This window comes from Egretta garzetta, unplaced genomic scaffold, assembly GCF_000687185.1.
Source record: "Egretta garzetta isolate BGI_Z169 unplaced genomic scaffold, ASM68718v1 scaffold308, whole genome shotgun sequence".
Classification (NCBI taxonomy): domain Eukaryota; kingdom Metazoa; phylum Chordata; class Aves; order Pelecaniformes; family Ardeidae; genus Egretta; species Egretta garzetta.
In genome coordinates, this window is record NW_009260670.1 from 123,727 (window position 1) to 136,341 (window position 12,615).

General features: G+C 35.7%; 1 protein-coding gene across 2 annotated transcripts in view; it reads left to right on the top strand.

Moving 5' to 3' along the window:
• Positions 1-1,589: 1,589 nt before the first annotated feature.
• The window catches only part of LOC104132395 (cadherin-9), a 70,499-nt gene continuing 59,473 nt past the window's right edge, over positions 1,590-12,615 (top strand). The window contains exon 1 of one of the 2 annotated variants that reach the window (XM_009645675.2): positions 1,590-1,820. In XM_009645675.2, the coding sequence (XP_009643970.2) occupies positions 1,590-1,820 (231 nt within the window). The remainder of the gene's footprint in view (positions 1,821-12,615) is intronic. The other variant, XM_035901099.1, reaches the window with a different exon arrangement.

The window sequence follows — 12,615 nt, forward strand, 5'->3', positions numbered from 1 at the left end:
TATACATGATCTTCTGCATAAATCTGACACCTATTAAATTAGGGGTGTTTTGGTTTGAACATGATGTAAGAAAGTGATAAATATTCCAAGCTTTCACTTCTTGCTCAGCTAAAACTGTTTGAAGTTACTAAAATGCTAAGACTTTGATCCTCCTTCAGGTTTCCTAGTTAGATCCTGAGACTATGCAGAATATCATCATTTTAAGAAAACTTCACACAAGGGCACAGTTCTATCAATATAATCATTGAGGCCTTTAGAGTACAATTCACTGAATATTTTCTATCAAACAGTTTTGGTTCTCAACTGACTAATAATTTTCACAAAAAGCATCTAACTTCCAAATCTTTATATTTTTTTATACTGAAAAAGACTGCCTTCCACTCCCCTGGTAATGTTGGGTTGTGGGAGAAAGGAGGATAGGTATGTATTTTTTTTTTAAATTTCAGAATTTCAGTATTCTAAAATTTCTCAGTGTTGTGGCTTCATGCTACTATCACTGTTTGTGGACTAGGATTCCCAAAGCAAATGATACTTTTGCTGCTAAATTGTTTCCCTGTGCTTTTTGTAATATACAGTGACAGCTCAGCTAACGATATCCTAAAGCAAAAGCAGGTTTGACAAGAAACCCTGGTTATGGAAAAGACTGGGATATCAGGCACCTCAGTTGCACTGCCAAATAAAGAATATGGGTGTAAAGAAAAAAAAAAAATCTTTGGTTTTGATTAAATGATGTTTACAAACTTCTACACAAAACATTAGTACCAGTTTCAGAAAATTAATAATAATAATATTCTATATCACAAAAATTCCCTTTCATTCAGGAGGTGAAAAAATAAGTTACATTCCAAATGCAGAATTTTGTCCCAAATGCAGAATTTTGTTAACCCCAACAGGATTCCTATGAACTGAAACTCATCTAACAAGTGGTTTTTCTTTCTTGAATAAGGAATCTGTTGAAGGCATCAATAATACTTTAAGTTTCATCTTATGAGTTCCTTTGTGCAGAAACAGAAGTGGATCTTCTGGACCATTGGGGGTTAGCAAAGGGGAAGAAATGGTTGTATTAATCATGAAGTAACAGAAAATTCAGATTTGCAGACAATTCTGAACAGATAGTAAGAGAGGCTGAGCTGGGAGAGATGAAGTTGGAAGGTTTCTTGCTATTTGGGCTGTTTCTTTCTGTCAGGATGCTGCCAGTAGCTAAGGTTTTCAGACAAAGAAGTATTTTACTCAGATTGTATTTTTAAATGAATGCCTATATACAGTGTGAGAAAGAGAAATGCAAGAAGATGAAGGAGACATTAAAGGAGCTGACTTAAAACTCTCAGTAATTCTTGCATGTAGTCGCCTTAAGAAAATGTTCCAACATACAACTGGTCTTTATTTTTGTGTTCATATGTAATTTCCATGGGTTATTGTCATGATCACTAAGCTATTGCTATTCCTGTTGCCTTAGGGAAATAAATTATTGCAACTTACTCAAATACTTTTCTCCATTCTGTAGGTTCTACTTAGAAGAGGAATATAACATTCGAAAAATTTGTTCTGGTGAATTATTAGAGAAGTGGAGGCTAACAGCATCACTGTAAATGATGAGGACTTATTCCTTCTTGACAGTTTTGCTTTGGAGCTGTATGTTTCATGCAATTCATATGATGCCATCCCAAAAAAGGACTAACAAGCACTCACACAGTGAAAGAATAACAGGATTGTCAGAGAATGGTGGAAAAACACTGCACCGCACCAAGCGTGGTTGGATGTGGAATCAATTTTTCTTGCTGGAGGAGTACACAGGTCCAGATACTCAATATGTGGGCAAGGTAAGCCTTGTATTTAAAGGATTCTTTAGAGATTATGCATCTGACACCCTTGGTATTTTCCCTCCTTCTCCACAGTCATTTTGCTTCTTATATAGCAATGGTGACAATTTCTCATTTAAGTCAAACAAAGCCCACCATCAACCACCTGAGGCTTCCATGATTGTTCAAAGTTGTGGGAGAAATTTATTTATAAAAAGTCATTTAGTGAAAAAAAAAAAAAAGGAAACTGTTCAGACTAAAATGTTCCAATTTCTCATTACATATGCCCATGCAAGTTTTATCACTGAATCATTTCCAATTTTCAACAGGTAAACATAAATATTAGATAAGGGAATAGAGAAGTTATGCCTTCAATCATCTACCTCATGGCATTTGCCAGTATACTGGGATGTGTACTTCCTCAAGTGAAACATAGAATTATATTTATTAAAAATAAAACTGCTGTCTATGCATGATTCTAAGAATGGATAAATTTTTTGAGGCAAAAGAAAATCTGTTTTTCATAATTTCTGAAATAAACTGAGCTCTTTACTTAATGGCTTGAGAAACTTTCCATTCTTTGAGATGTATCTACATCAGCTATTGCCAACAACAGCACCTCTGAATTCCAGCTGCTTGCAGTCCTACCTTATCTGATAACACACAACTCAAAGATTTTCAGATTTTTAGCCCTTTGTGGAGTCTCACCATCTGCGAATCTGTCGTATGATGTGGTATAACTAAATAATCTTGGCAGAGACCTAGAATACACATAGTAACCACCCACAATGACTTACAAATTAGAGAAATGTTTATCTTAATATCTTAAGTTAATGACCATTCCAGCTTCTGACATTCATCCACAGTCCCTTCACTAGCTCAGATTGTCAGGTAGCTCTCTCACTTTCTGGTCCCTAACTACCAAACAAATTGAGACATTTTTAATTAAAAGACCCCAAAATGTTTTTGAACATCTCTGGTCATGGGAGGAATGATCATTTGGAAAATATGGAAAAAATCTCTCTTTATTAAGAAACAAAAGTCAAAGAAGCCAACCATGGTAACTATGAACTTGATTCGGACCTTGTTTATACCAACACTACACCCATACAATTCTGTTTTCAGTGAAATTAATTCTGACTTGCACTAGTGGAAATAAGATGAGAGCGAATAATCTTATTACTATATCTGGTTATCAGTGTGTAAAATAGGAAGGTTTGTTTTAGGCAAAGGTCCTCAAAAAAGGGTTAACTAACTGCGTAGAGAGTTTTCTAAAAGAGATTTGGTTGGAAGTATCTTTTAGCATTGAGTAAAATTGAAAAGAAAACATTCAATAAAGCACAACATAATATAGATCTCTTTAGTCTTAATTCTACCTAGACTCACAGATTTTTTTTCTGTAAAAATAATAGAAAGCTGTCATAGAAGAGAAGTAACAATCATAAGAGTTGATTTCAGTTTTAATTCCACTGCTATAGATGAATGGACTTCAAACCACCTATGCCATTCCAAGCCACAAATAAATTATGCTTACATCAAGACTGTTAGCACTATCTCTGTTTCACACAAGGAATGCCTACATGGTATATTGCAACAGATGCATTTTTTCCAGACTAACTAAAAGCCATTGGACCTTGTTACCATAAAGCTAAGTCCATCAAGGAAAACAAATGGCTGTACAGCTGTTGGATCTGAGATGATTAATTTCTTATAACTCAGATAATGTGTTGAGATTTTTCACATTTCACTACAAATATTATACACAGGCCCTGAAGGAGGGGTTAGTGTTACTGATCCTCTGAACAGATGGAAATCACCCCAAATATTACACCATGTTCTGAAGAGATGGAGCTGGATTGCAGTGGCAAAGTCCATATGGTTGCATTAACTTTAGAACAGTTTATGACATGACAAAATGATCATAGTTCTGTCTTCAGTGGTATAAACCCACAGTAAATCCATTTGTGTTAGTTCAAATTATCCTAGGTACACGTGACATACAGTACCAAGAGAGAGATGCTACAACAAGAAGTCAACTAAGGAATTTCTGTCTTAAAAAAAGAGCAATAACTTTTTTGAACAATATTATTCTAAGAAAGGCTTAAATCTCAGGCTTAGTGTTCTCCTGCTCAAAGTGATGGTAATTAGCAAACTGGCTTGTGTGAAGAGAGAGCACTTTTATTCCAACCCATGGGGACTAGTTCACAGCAAGTATTCTTATCCAGTCCCTCTTTAATATGGATATGCACAGGCAAATGGATTACTGGGGTAGAATAATAAATGTTGTACTAAAAATTAAATAAACTGAATTAAGAAACTTTATCAGGAAATAAAATTCCAAGGAATCATAGCCTTAATGCTAAAAAATTAGTTTTCCATCCTTATTTCAATTTTCAAACAATTTAAATCTTTAGGTCATTGTTTGTGATGCTACTTTGTTGAGGCTTTATTTTGTTATGAGTGAATTCTGTTATTGACAGTGGGGTAGAATCTGTCAGTATGACATAAAAGGATAAAATTTATTTACTAAGAAGGGTGGGTACCTGGGATTGAAAACTGTTCTGTGACACTGACACACCTTCTAGTCCAACCCCTCAGCCCCCCAACCCAGTTTAGACCAGAAGCAGGGACCCGGGGGTACTGAACACTTGCTTTGACAACTGGACTGTCCAAGTCCTGGCTGGCAGTCTGGTGAAGGCACTTCTGCCTTGGACTCAGGCCCCACTCGGTATCAGAGATCCCTGGAGGGAGGATTTTTTCCCCACATCTGAGGTGTTTTCATCTTAAGTAGTGCTTTTTAAAATTAGATTGTCAGCAGCCAATGCCCTCACTAGCCAAGTAGCCCCAGGGAGACCTCTTTCCTCATATCTAAGGCCAAATAGCAGTTGTTAATGGGGTTACTCTCACCCTCTGGTCTCCTTCCCAAATATCTTCCAAGAATGGAAAGTTGTGAACAGCTCCATCGTCCCTGATTTTTTGTTTCTTTCCTGCACATGCCAGACTAATCTAAGCAGTTAGAGCTGGCAGATGTAATCGCGGTCTCATTTATCTGAGTGGTGTTTGTGAGTAGGCTTCACCCTGTTGACAAGAAGTAACTAAAAAAGAGGTCTGGTGTACTTGTAAGGCAGATAAAAAACCCAGCTCCACGCATACCTGGCACATTCCTCCCAGACTGCTAACAGGGGTAACATGGTGTTAATGGACTCTGAACAACTAGAACAGAGCTTATGTTCCCAGTTATAGTTAGATAGCTTTTAGACAAAGGCAGTTGTAGTAATGATAGGTGACATAAAATGGAGACCAGTAAGTGCATCTAATGCACTTAGCAGAAATAGAAAATATTGTTTGATGAGCAAACGAAGTTAGCATTCAACAGCTGCAAAAAGGCTTGATGGCTAGAACAATTGTAGTAAAGAAATTACTCAACGCACACACTTAAAGCACTAACCACCCTTCAGGGACAGGGCATATAAGAAGAACAATTTCCTTGTCAATGTGATTGGAGTCAAGGTAAACCTAAACACCCTACAGTATATCCATCACACATCTTTCTTTCCTTCTCCCAACTCAGAGGACTCATCTGTCTCATACACTGGTTCATGCACAAAAAATAAGTGCATAGGAAGACCTTACATTTGTTAGGTCCTATTACTTGCACCTGCAACAGTGCAAGAACTCTTTATGACATCCTTTGATTTCATACACTTTTAAATTGTATTCAGGAAATGCTTAGAGAAACCAGTGGCTCCATCATTCTAGGTGTATAAAAAATGCATAGGGAGATAAACTTTGCTCTGGAGGGTTTACAACTGAAATATTCAGTCAGACACAGGTAAGGTAAGCACTATCATGGAGTCCTGTTTAAAAATTTAGCCAAGAAAAAAAAAATTCAAAATTTCTAACACATAAAGATTACTATATTCCTTCAAGACGCCTGTTGCCTAGTGTAAGTGTTGTATATCTCAATGAGATCATCAGTGTGAGGAATTTTCAGAGGATGTAGTGAGTGGAACTGTAAATCTCATTCTGCCTACTAAGAATTCACAAAAAAGAAAAAGAAAAAAATTGGTTACAATATAGCATTCAGACTTAAATGTAGGAGAGAAGTTTCTTTTTAAAGAAAAGAAACAACTGACAATTTTTGTGAAATATGAAGGGACTGAGAAAATAAAACACCTGACCATATATCATACTGCAGCATTCCTTGGTTTCTGGGATCTCCTTTTCCTTCACTAGGGAGGGGTCATAGATCCAACTTCTCAGCTATTACTAACTTTAAGCCCCATGAAGAACCTAAGAAATGTAATCTAAATCACTGACATTCTATGAGAAAAAAGTCTGCCAAATCTACTTACTTCCTAAACAAACAAAACAAAGAGGTAATAATCTAAAAAAAAAAAAAAAAGAAGAAGAAGATATGCAGATTAGGAAGTATTAAAATACTGATGGGGATGATGTTCATTAATTAAAGAAAAAGCTAATAAAATGCAGAGAAAGCTATAACCAAGTAGCCCTTTAGGGATAATTAGTTTTATTTTCCAAAGCTAATACTGATTTCTAAACAACTTACCTGATACCTACTTCAGTTGTGCAAAATGCCAAATATCCCACCTCTTTAACTCCAGTCCTTATGATTATCCCTAGGTGAGAAGAAATAGGCCTAATCAAAATCATCAGCGATTTTGGAAAAAGCAGTCCTTTCTGCTTTGCAACAATATACTTAAGTGATTTCAAGAGACAAGATATTTTCTTCCTTTTAAGTTACTCAATTTCATTTTTACATGAAAGCTAGTCTCTCCTATATCAAACAGGCACTTTGCTAATCAAAGGCTGCTAATCTTGATGGGCAGATAATAGGTGAAGTTCCATGCAATCTATGTTAGACCAATCATAAACTGTACTGTCATATCCCAGAATTTAAAAACAATAAACAAACAGCAGCAAAAACATGTTTGTACCCCACCTGCAACCTTTCATTTTCATATTAAGGAGGGAAATATAAAATCAAATAAAAAAGAACTGATGCTGCCCCAAATTTGCTGCTCCATGAATAACCTCCTATTTAATAAGATCCATAAAAATACATGAACTAGGCTTTGCGTGTCAAAAGCATCATTTAAATTGGATGCAAACTGAAGAAAATCTCTTCTACCTCCAGTGGTTAACTGGAGTGAGTTTGATTCATGACATTTTCCTGTGTGTCTTACTAAAAAGTATAAAGCAAAAAGTAATTGGAGGGTGGGATAATTTTGGGGGGAGGGGATGTGTTTTGGTTTGGGAGGCAAGCTACAAGATATTTTCAAATTCAGCCATTTATTTCTTGTAGTCTGCACTTACAAATATTCAGAAATCTACAGGTGAGGTTGCCTACTGTAGCAGTCTGTCTTATAAGAGAGACAAGATCAAAAGAACTTCATGTAATGATTCAAGAGCTCATACTGAATTACTCACCCCACCAGACTTGCTGTTATTTAATACAATTCACTCGATTCCCCATTATATTGTATTATTTTCTTATTTAATGGAATTGGATAGTATTTCCTTGTAAAGATAGACCGAAAATGTACTAATGCCTAGAAATATTATTTCACTATACTTTGCTGGCTGCCTTTGGTACACCACCGAAGTAAGCTCCCTCTTAATATGTGAAGCAGCAGAGAAGTCAGAAAGTGGGATCAGTGAAGCCCTTGCTCCATTAGTCTTATCCCAGTTCATCCATGTCCTCTCAATCACGTTGCCAAGGCCTCAGCCATTCTCAGTCTCTGCTCTGAGCAGTTTGGGAGGAAGAAGCTTATGGCCCAAATGGGTGAACCTCTGAGCTGGCTCTTGACAACACTGCAATGCCAAACCTTAGTTTCTCCATCATGAAGCATCATGTTCTCATCCACTGTAAAATTTTGTTAATTAATTATCTAATAATTTTTTCTTTATGTATCAAATTTTGTCCTAATCTTGCCTTTAGAGTAAGTGAAAGAACTTACTTTTTCAGTTGTGTCTTTAATCAATTTATGCAATTAATCCATAAGGATTTCTTAACAGCATTTGTTATTTTCCCTCCACATAGTCAGTTTAAGAACCATCTATTCTTAGGATGAGAGAACATACAGGTGCACTATCCTTTCAGTGTTTCAAGTGTGCCCTCCACTTTGTTATAGATGCATCCAACTTGTCTCATTTTAAAAACTGTTGCATTCAGTACAGCACCTAAATGCTACTAAACCCAGCGTGTTTCTTTGCCATCTTTTGACTTAGCATTACGATGTTTAAAAAAACCAACAGAATCATAAACAATCATATGTTGCTGACACATCATAATTTACAAGTTTAATTCAACTGGGGGAAGGTTTCATCACATTCTTAATGTATTCCATCTAGCATGCGCTATAATCCAAACCCATATTTTAAAACAGCTTTTGAATATTTGATAATGTATTTTCATTAGAATCTCTGCTTTTAAAATAAAATCAGTATTTTAAGATTAAAGAAAAGAAGAAAATCAGCGGGGTCTCCTGGCTTTCCTAGGAAAACCTATTTGAGTATAAAATTAATAAATTAATAAATTATCTCCACTTACATTGCATTCTTCGTCAGCCCATTTTTTCAACAAATATTTGATCTATTTCAAGCAGCCATATGTCTAGGCAGATGAGACCCCAAAATAAAACTAAAATGGAAACAGGCAAACCAAGAAAAAGAAGGTTAAAAAACCTGCCACAACAAGTCCCTCTCTCCAGGTACATGCATAAGTTAACTACAAATACCAATGAAGAACCATAGCTTTACTTGTTTAAAAAGGAATTTGTTTTCTGAATGCTTCCAACATAAAATTTATTGAAAAATTGCTGAAAGTAAAATAAATTATTCTCGAAAAATAGTAAACCCCAAAGTTTTCAATAAAATTTGTTTGCTACTTTTAAAAAGGGGGCTGGAGGGCCCAGGAAGAAAACGGTGAAAGCCAAATGCTACATCTTCCAAAGCAATATGACTTTTCTTCTGGAGAAAGGACAGCTGCTTTTTTTCTGAGAACCTAAATAAGTTTTTAATTGAAGTTTCAAAAATAGTGAAGAGATCTAATTACATCATGTATAACCCAAGTATAAACATTTTAAATATGAAATATCTTGAATGTTACATGGCACTGATAGGCCTAAGATAGAATTTTGCAATCTAATTTGGACATCTTATTTCATAAAAGAAGAATCATTTCTGAAAACAACTGCAATGATCAGAGACTTCAAATACATGAATAACAGGAGTGAGCTGGCATTGTTTGGTACAGATAGAGCAGCTGTCATGAGATCTGACAGCTTCTGTTTCTTCAGCTACATAAAAGACTGCTGAAAGAATTAATCTCAAGTTCTTTTCATGTTCAGGACAGGAAGTTCATATTGTCATAAGGTTGATTTAAGTTCAACATCATAGAAAGGTTTTTGGTGGTATATACAGTCAATACGGTGAAGTACTAGGTAAAGATCACTGAGAGAGACAGGATTATCTTGGAACTGGAGGTTTTCATGACAAACTAAAAAAAAAACATGTGCCAGAAAATCCACACTGATCTTACCTGGAGGCAGGACAATGGCACAGCTTATATCTTTAGTTTCCCTGTGTGTTCTGTTTTCAAGGATTCACAGTGTTTTTCAAGTTCAAATGATAAATCAGCTAAACTGCTTATGAAAAACAAAACTAAACCAAGAATAAACCCAAATACATAAGAAAAGAGGAATTCATCGAACTGTTTATTTCATCTCTCCCCTCTCCCTTTCCCCTCTCCCTTCACCCCCACCCTCCTCTCCCCTCTCCTCTCCTCCCCTCCCCTCTCCTCCCAGGGTCCCCCCTCCTCTCCTGAGATAGAACGTCCAGTATTGCAATGATTTTGAAGTTAAAAAAAGCAGAAAGCTGCCAACTATGGGCCTTTATAAAGCCTTTATGATAAATGGAAAAAGTATACTTTGAGAATTTAGCAAGGGTAAGTCTTCATCCATAGCATAAACACAGACATCTGAAAAACTACCCAGCTACTTTTAAAGCCATAGGGTCTGGGTCCCACCCCTATGGAGTTTGCTGGGATTGGGGGTGTTGACAACCTAACGAAAACCAAGGCTCAAAGTAAAAAAAACTGATTTAAAGAAAAAGTGGGCATGTAGAATGGAGTTGTGTCTCCAGTGGTAACTTCCAGTTGCCATTTAAAATACTATTTTCGTTTTAATAAAACCTGTTTTTTTCTGAGCTTAAAAGCCTTTTGGTCTTGGCAAGATCCTTATGCTAGAAGGCCTAAGCAGGTGTCCCTCAAAGATCTGGCTGGCTCAAAAACCTGCCACAGTAGGTAATTGTTATTTGTAGAATAGCCCTAACTTTTAATTATAACTTCATAGGCTGGTATTTCTCAGCTTTGCAACTTTAAGCCTGTAGGAAGAGAAGATTACACTAGTGGAAATCTGCAGACTTATCATTATCTGTTATCAGGCAATCATTTATTGTGCATGAAAAGGTGGGAGGGTGAGGAAAATGTATTTCATAAGATACTTTTCATGATATTGTATATTTATTACATTGATTACATTACGGGAGCGAGTCAAGAAAAGGGGAAGTGTTTTGACTATATTGTGGTTTACTGCTACCTGCCAGCCTGGTGATAAAAAGAGTGCAAAATCCATCAGAGCAAATCAAGATGTGACTACTTAGGAAGGGCAATTTGACTGCATCGGAGGGTGATATTGTGCAACATCTTGCCTGTCGTAGAAAGGTTTATGAATAGTCATCCTGAAAGCAAACAGAGGAGCTGTCAACAAGCAACTGTCAAGAACAGCAGGACTTTTCTTCCTGTATATGTCTGATACATCAAATCTTGTCCATTGCAGGAATCATCACATATTTCAGCCTTCTACAAAGTGAAAAATATGTTAGCCTAGCCAACATAATCATTCAATTTAACACTATGCTGGGTATCAATCAAATGAGGAATCTGTGATCTCTTATCACTTATAGAAATACCTAACTACAGTCAAATCCTTGCTGTATGCATTGCTGTAGCAACACAAATGCAAAGGATACCTTCTGCTCTCTCTTATATCAATCTATGGTCAAGAAACTACTGAAATATCTCTGTTGTTTTGGTTTTTTTTTTTTTACACAGCAGAGTGTAGTAAAAAGAGCAAGAAAACATTTCGACCTCCATGAACATTTCAGAAGTTATAAATTCCTCCCTGTCTTGCTTCACATTTCAGGAACAAGCATGCCCATTTCATATGGAAGCCATCATACCATTTTTCATCAACGTCGGAGTGTGACGAAATGACAATCAGCCTGATAAACTTAAATTAGTTTTAGACTTAACTGAAGAGAAATTGGTTTTATGTATTTTCCATTTCTGTAGAGGGAACCTAAGGAGAAGTAACATGATTTCCCCTCTGTTTAAATTGTAGAACTCTAAACAGAATCTTGAAGGGGTCTTTCGAATGGCTGATTCAGCTGCAGGAACAAACTTTTAACCCAAACCCTGCCATAAAAATAATTGGTGATGTTGGAAATAATTACTAATAAAATTTGATTTAATGTTTGCTTTACATACATTTTCCTTTGTTTTTTTCATCTTTAAAATGTAATTGCCAACACTTATCCTAATGGAGCTTTTCCTCAGAACATGTCTATGTATGAGGTGTTCCCACACAATATTGCCAAAAAAGCTCTGGAATGTCATGAAAGCAACCATGAGTCACCCACTTGATTGAGAGCAGGGCTTGGAAGTGTTGAGTTGAATAAGATATCAGACCACACTATGAAAAGGAGGAAAAAAACAAAACTAAATATTTAATAGCTACCTACCTGATGAACAGTTACTGAGTGATTGAATTTGTGATACAAATATCTTAACTTTTCCTAAGACATAAAACTGACAAACACAGAAGTATTGAGATATTGATGTACTTCTATTCAAGCATTGATAAAATGCATTTACCTAACTTAAAATTTGTGATCGTTGTCACCACCTGTAGCCACTTTTGCCCCTTGAACTTTTAGCTGTTGCTACATATTTCTGATTAAGAGCTGAAATATGTTTAGTTTCTAAATATTGAGAACAAATTTAGTTCTTATAAAAAAGTTCTGGTTTACAACTTCTATGCAGCTCGAGAGGAATTAACACTACTGTATCACACTGTTAAAAATGTTGCAACTACTGATGCAAGCGTTAAAAATGGTGCTTTTCTGATAGTTCATTCTTACAGGGATCGTGGAAGTAAGCATATCTTTCTTTTTAATAAGCATTTGTGATGAATAAACACTGCCAAATTGCAGGAGGTAACAGAGCATTAAATGTTCAAATATAACTGGGTCAGGTAGTTCACTGATAAGACTGAATTAACAAATGAAGAATAAAATATAAAAAGTATTTGCTTACCTTGTCTCTCTACCACTGCAGCATTTGCATTTAAAATGTTGAGACTAAAGATCCTTTAAATCAATAATTTGTAAAAAAAATGGAAAAAGCTACTGTATGTTCTGTGTAACACAAGTGACTATAAGAAATAATCATGTATATCTATCTTTAATTTTAAGCCTATATTAATTAGATATAAACAAACAGTATGTGGATAATAAAATTAATGTAAAGATGAATTTGGCATGCAAGCAAGTACTTGTGCATATATTGTCACGGAAGTAAATGGAAGCAGGGGGTTTGCAAGAAAGCAAAATAAATCATTAAAGTTTTTTTAACTGTCTCTCTAAGTTTCACAGGACATGAAAATACATTCATCTCTGTACAGGCTAGTATTTGTAAAATGGAAGAGGTCACAAGGTCACAGTCTACTTCCCA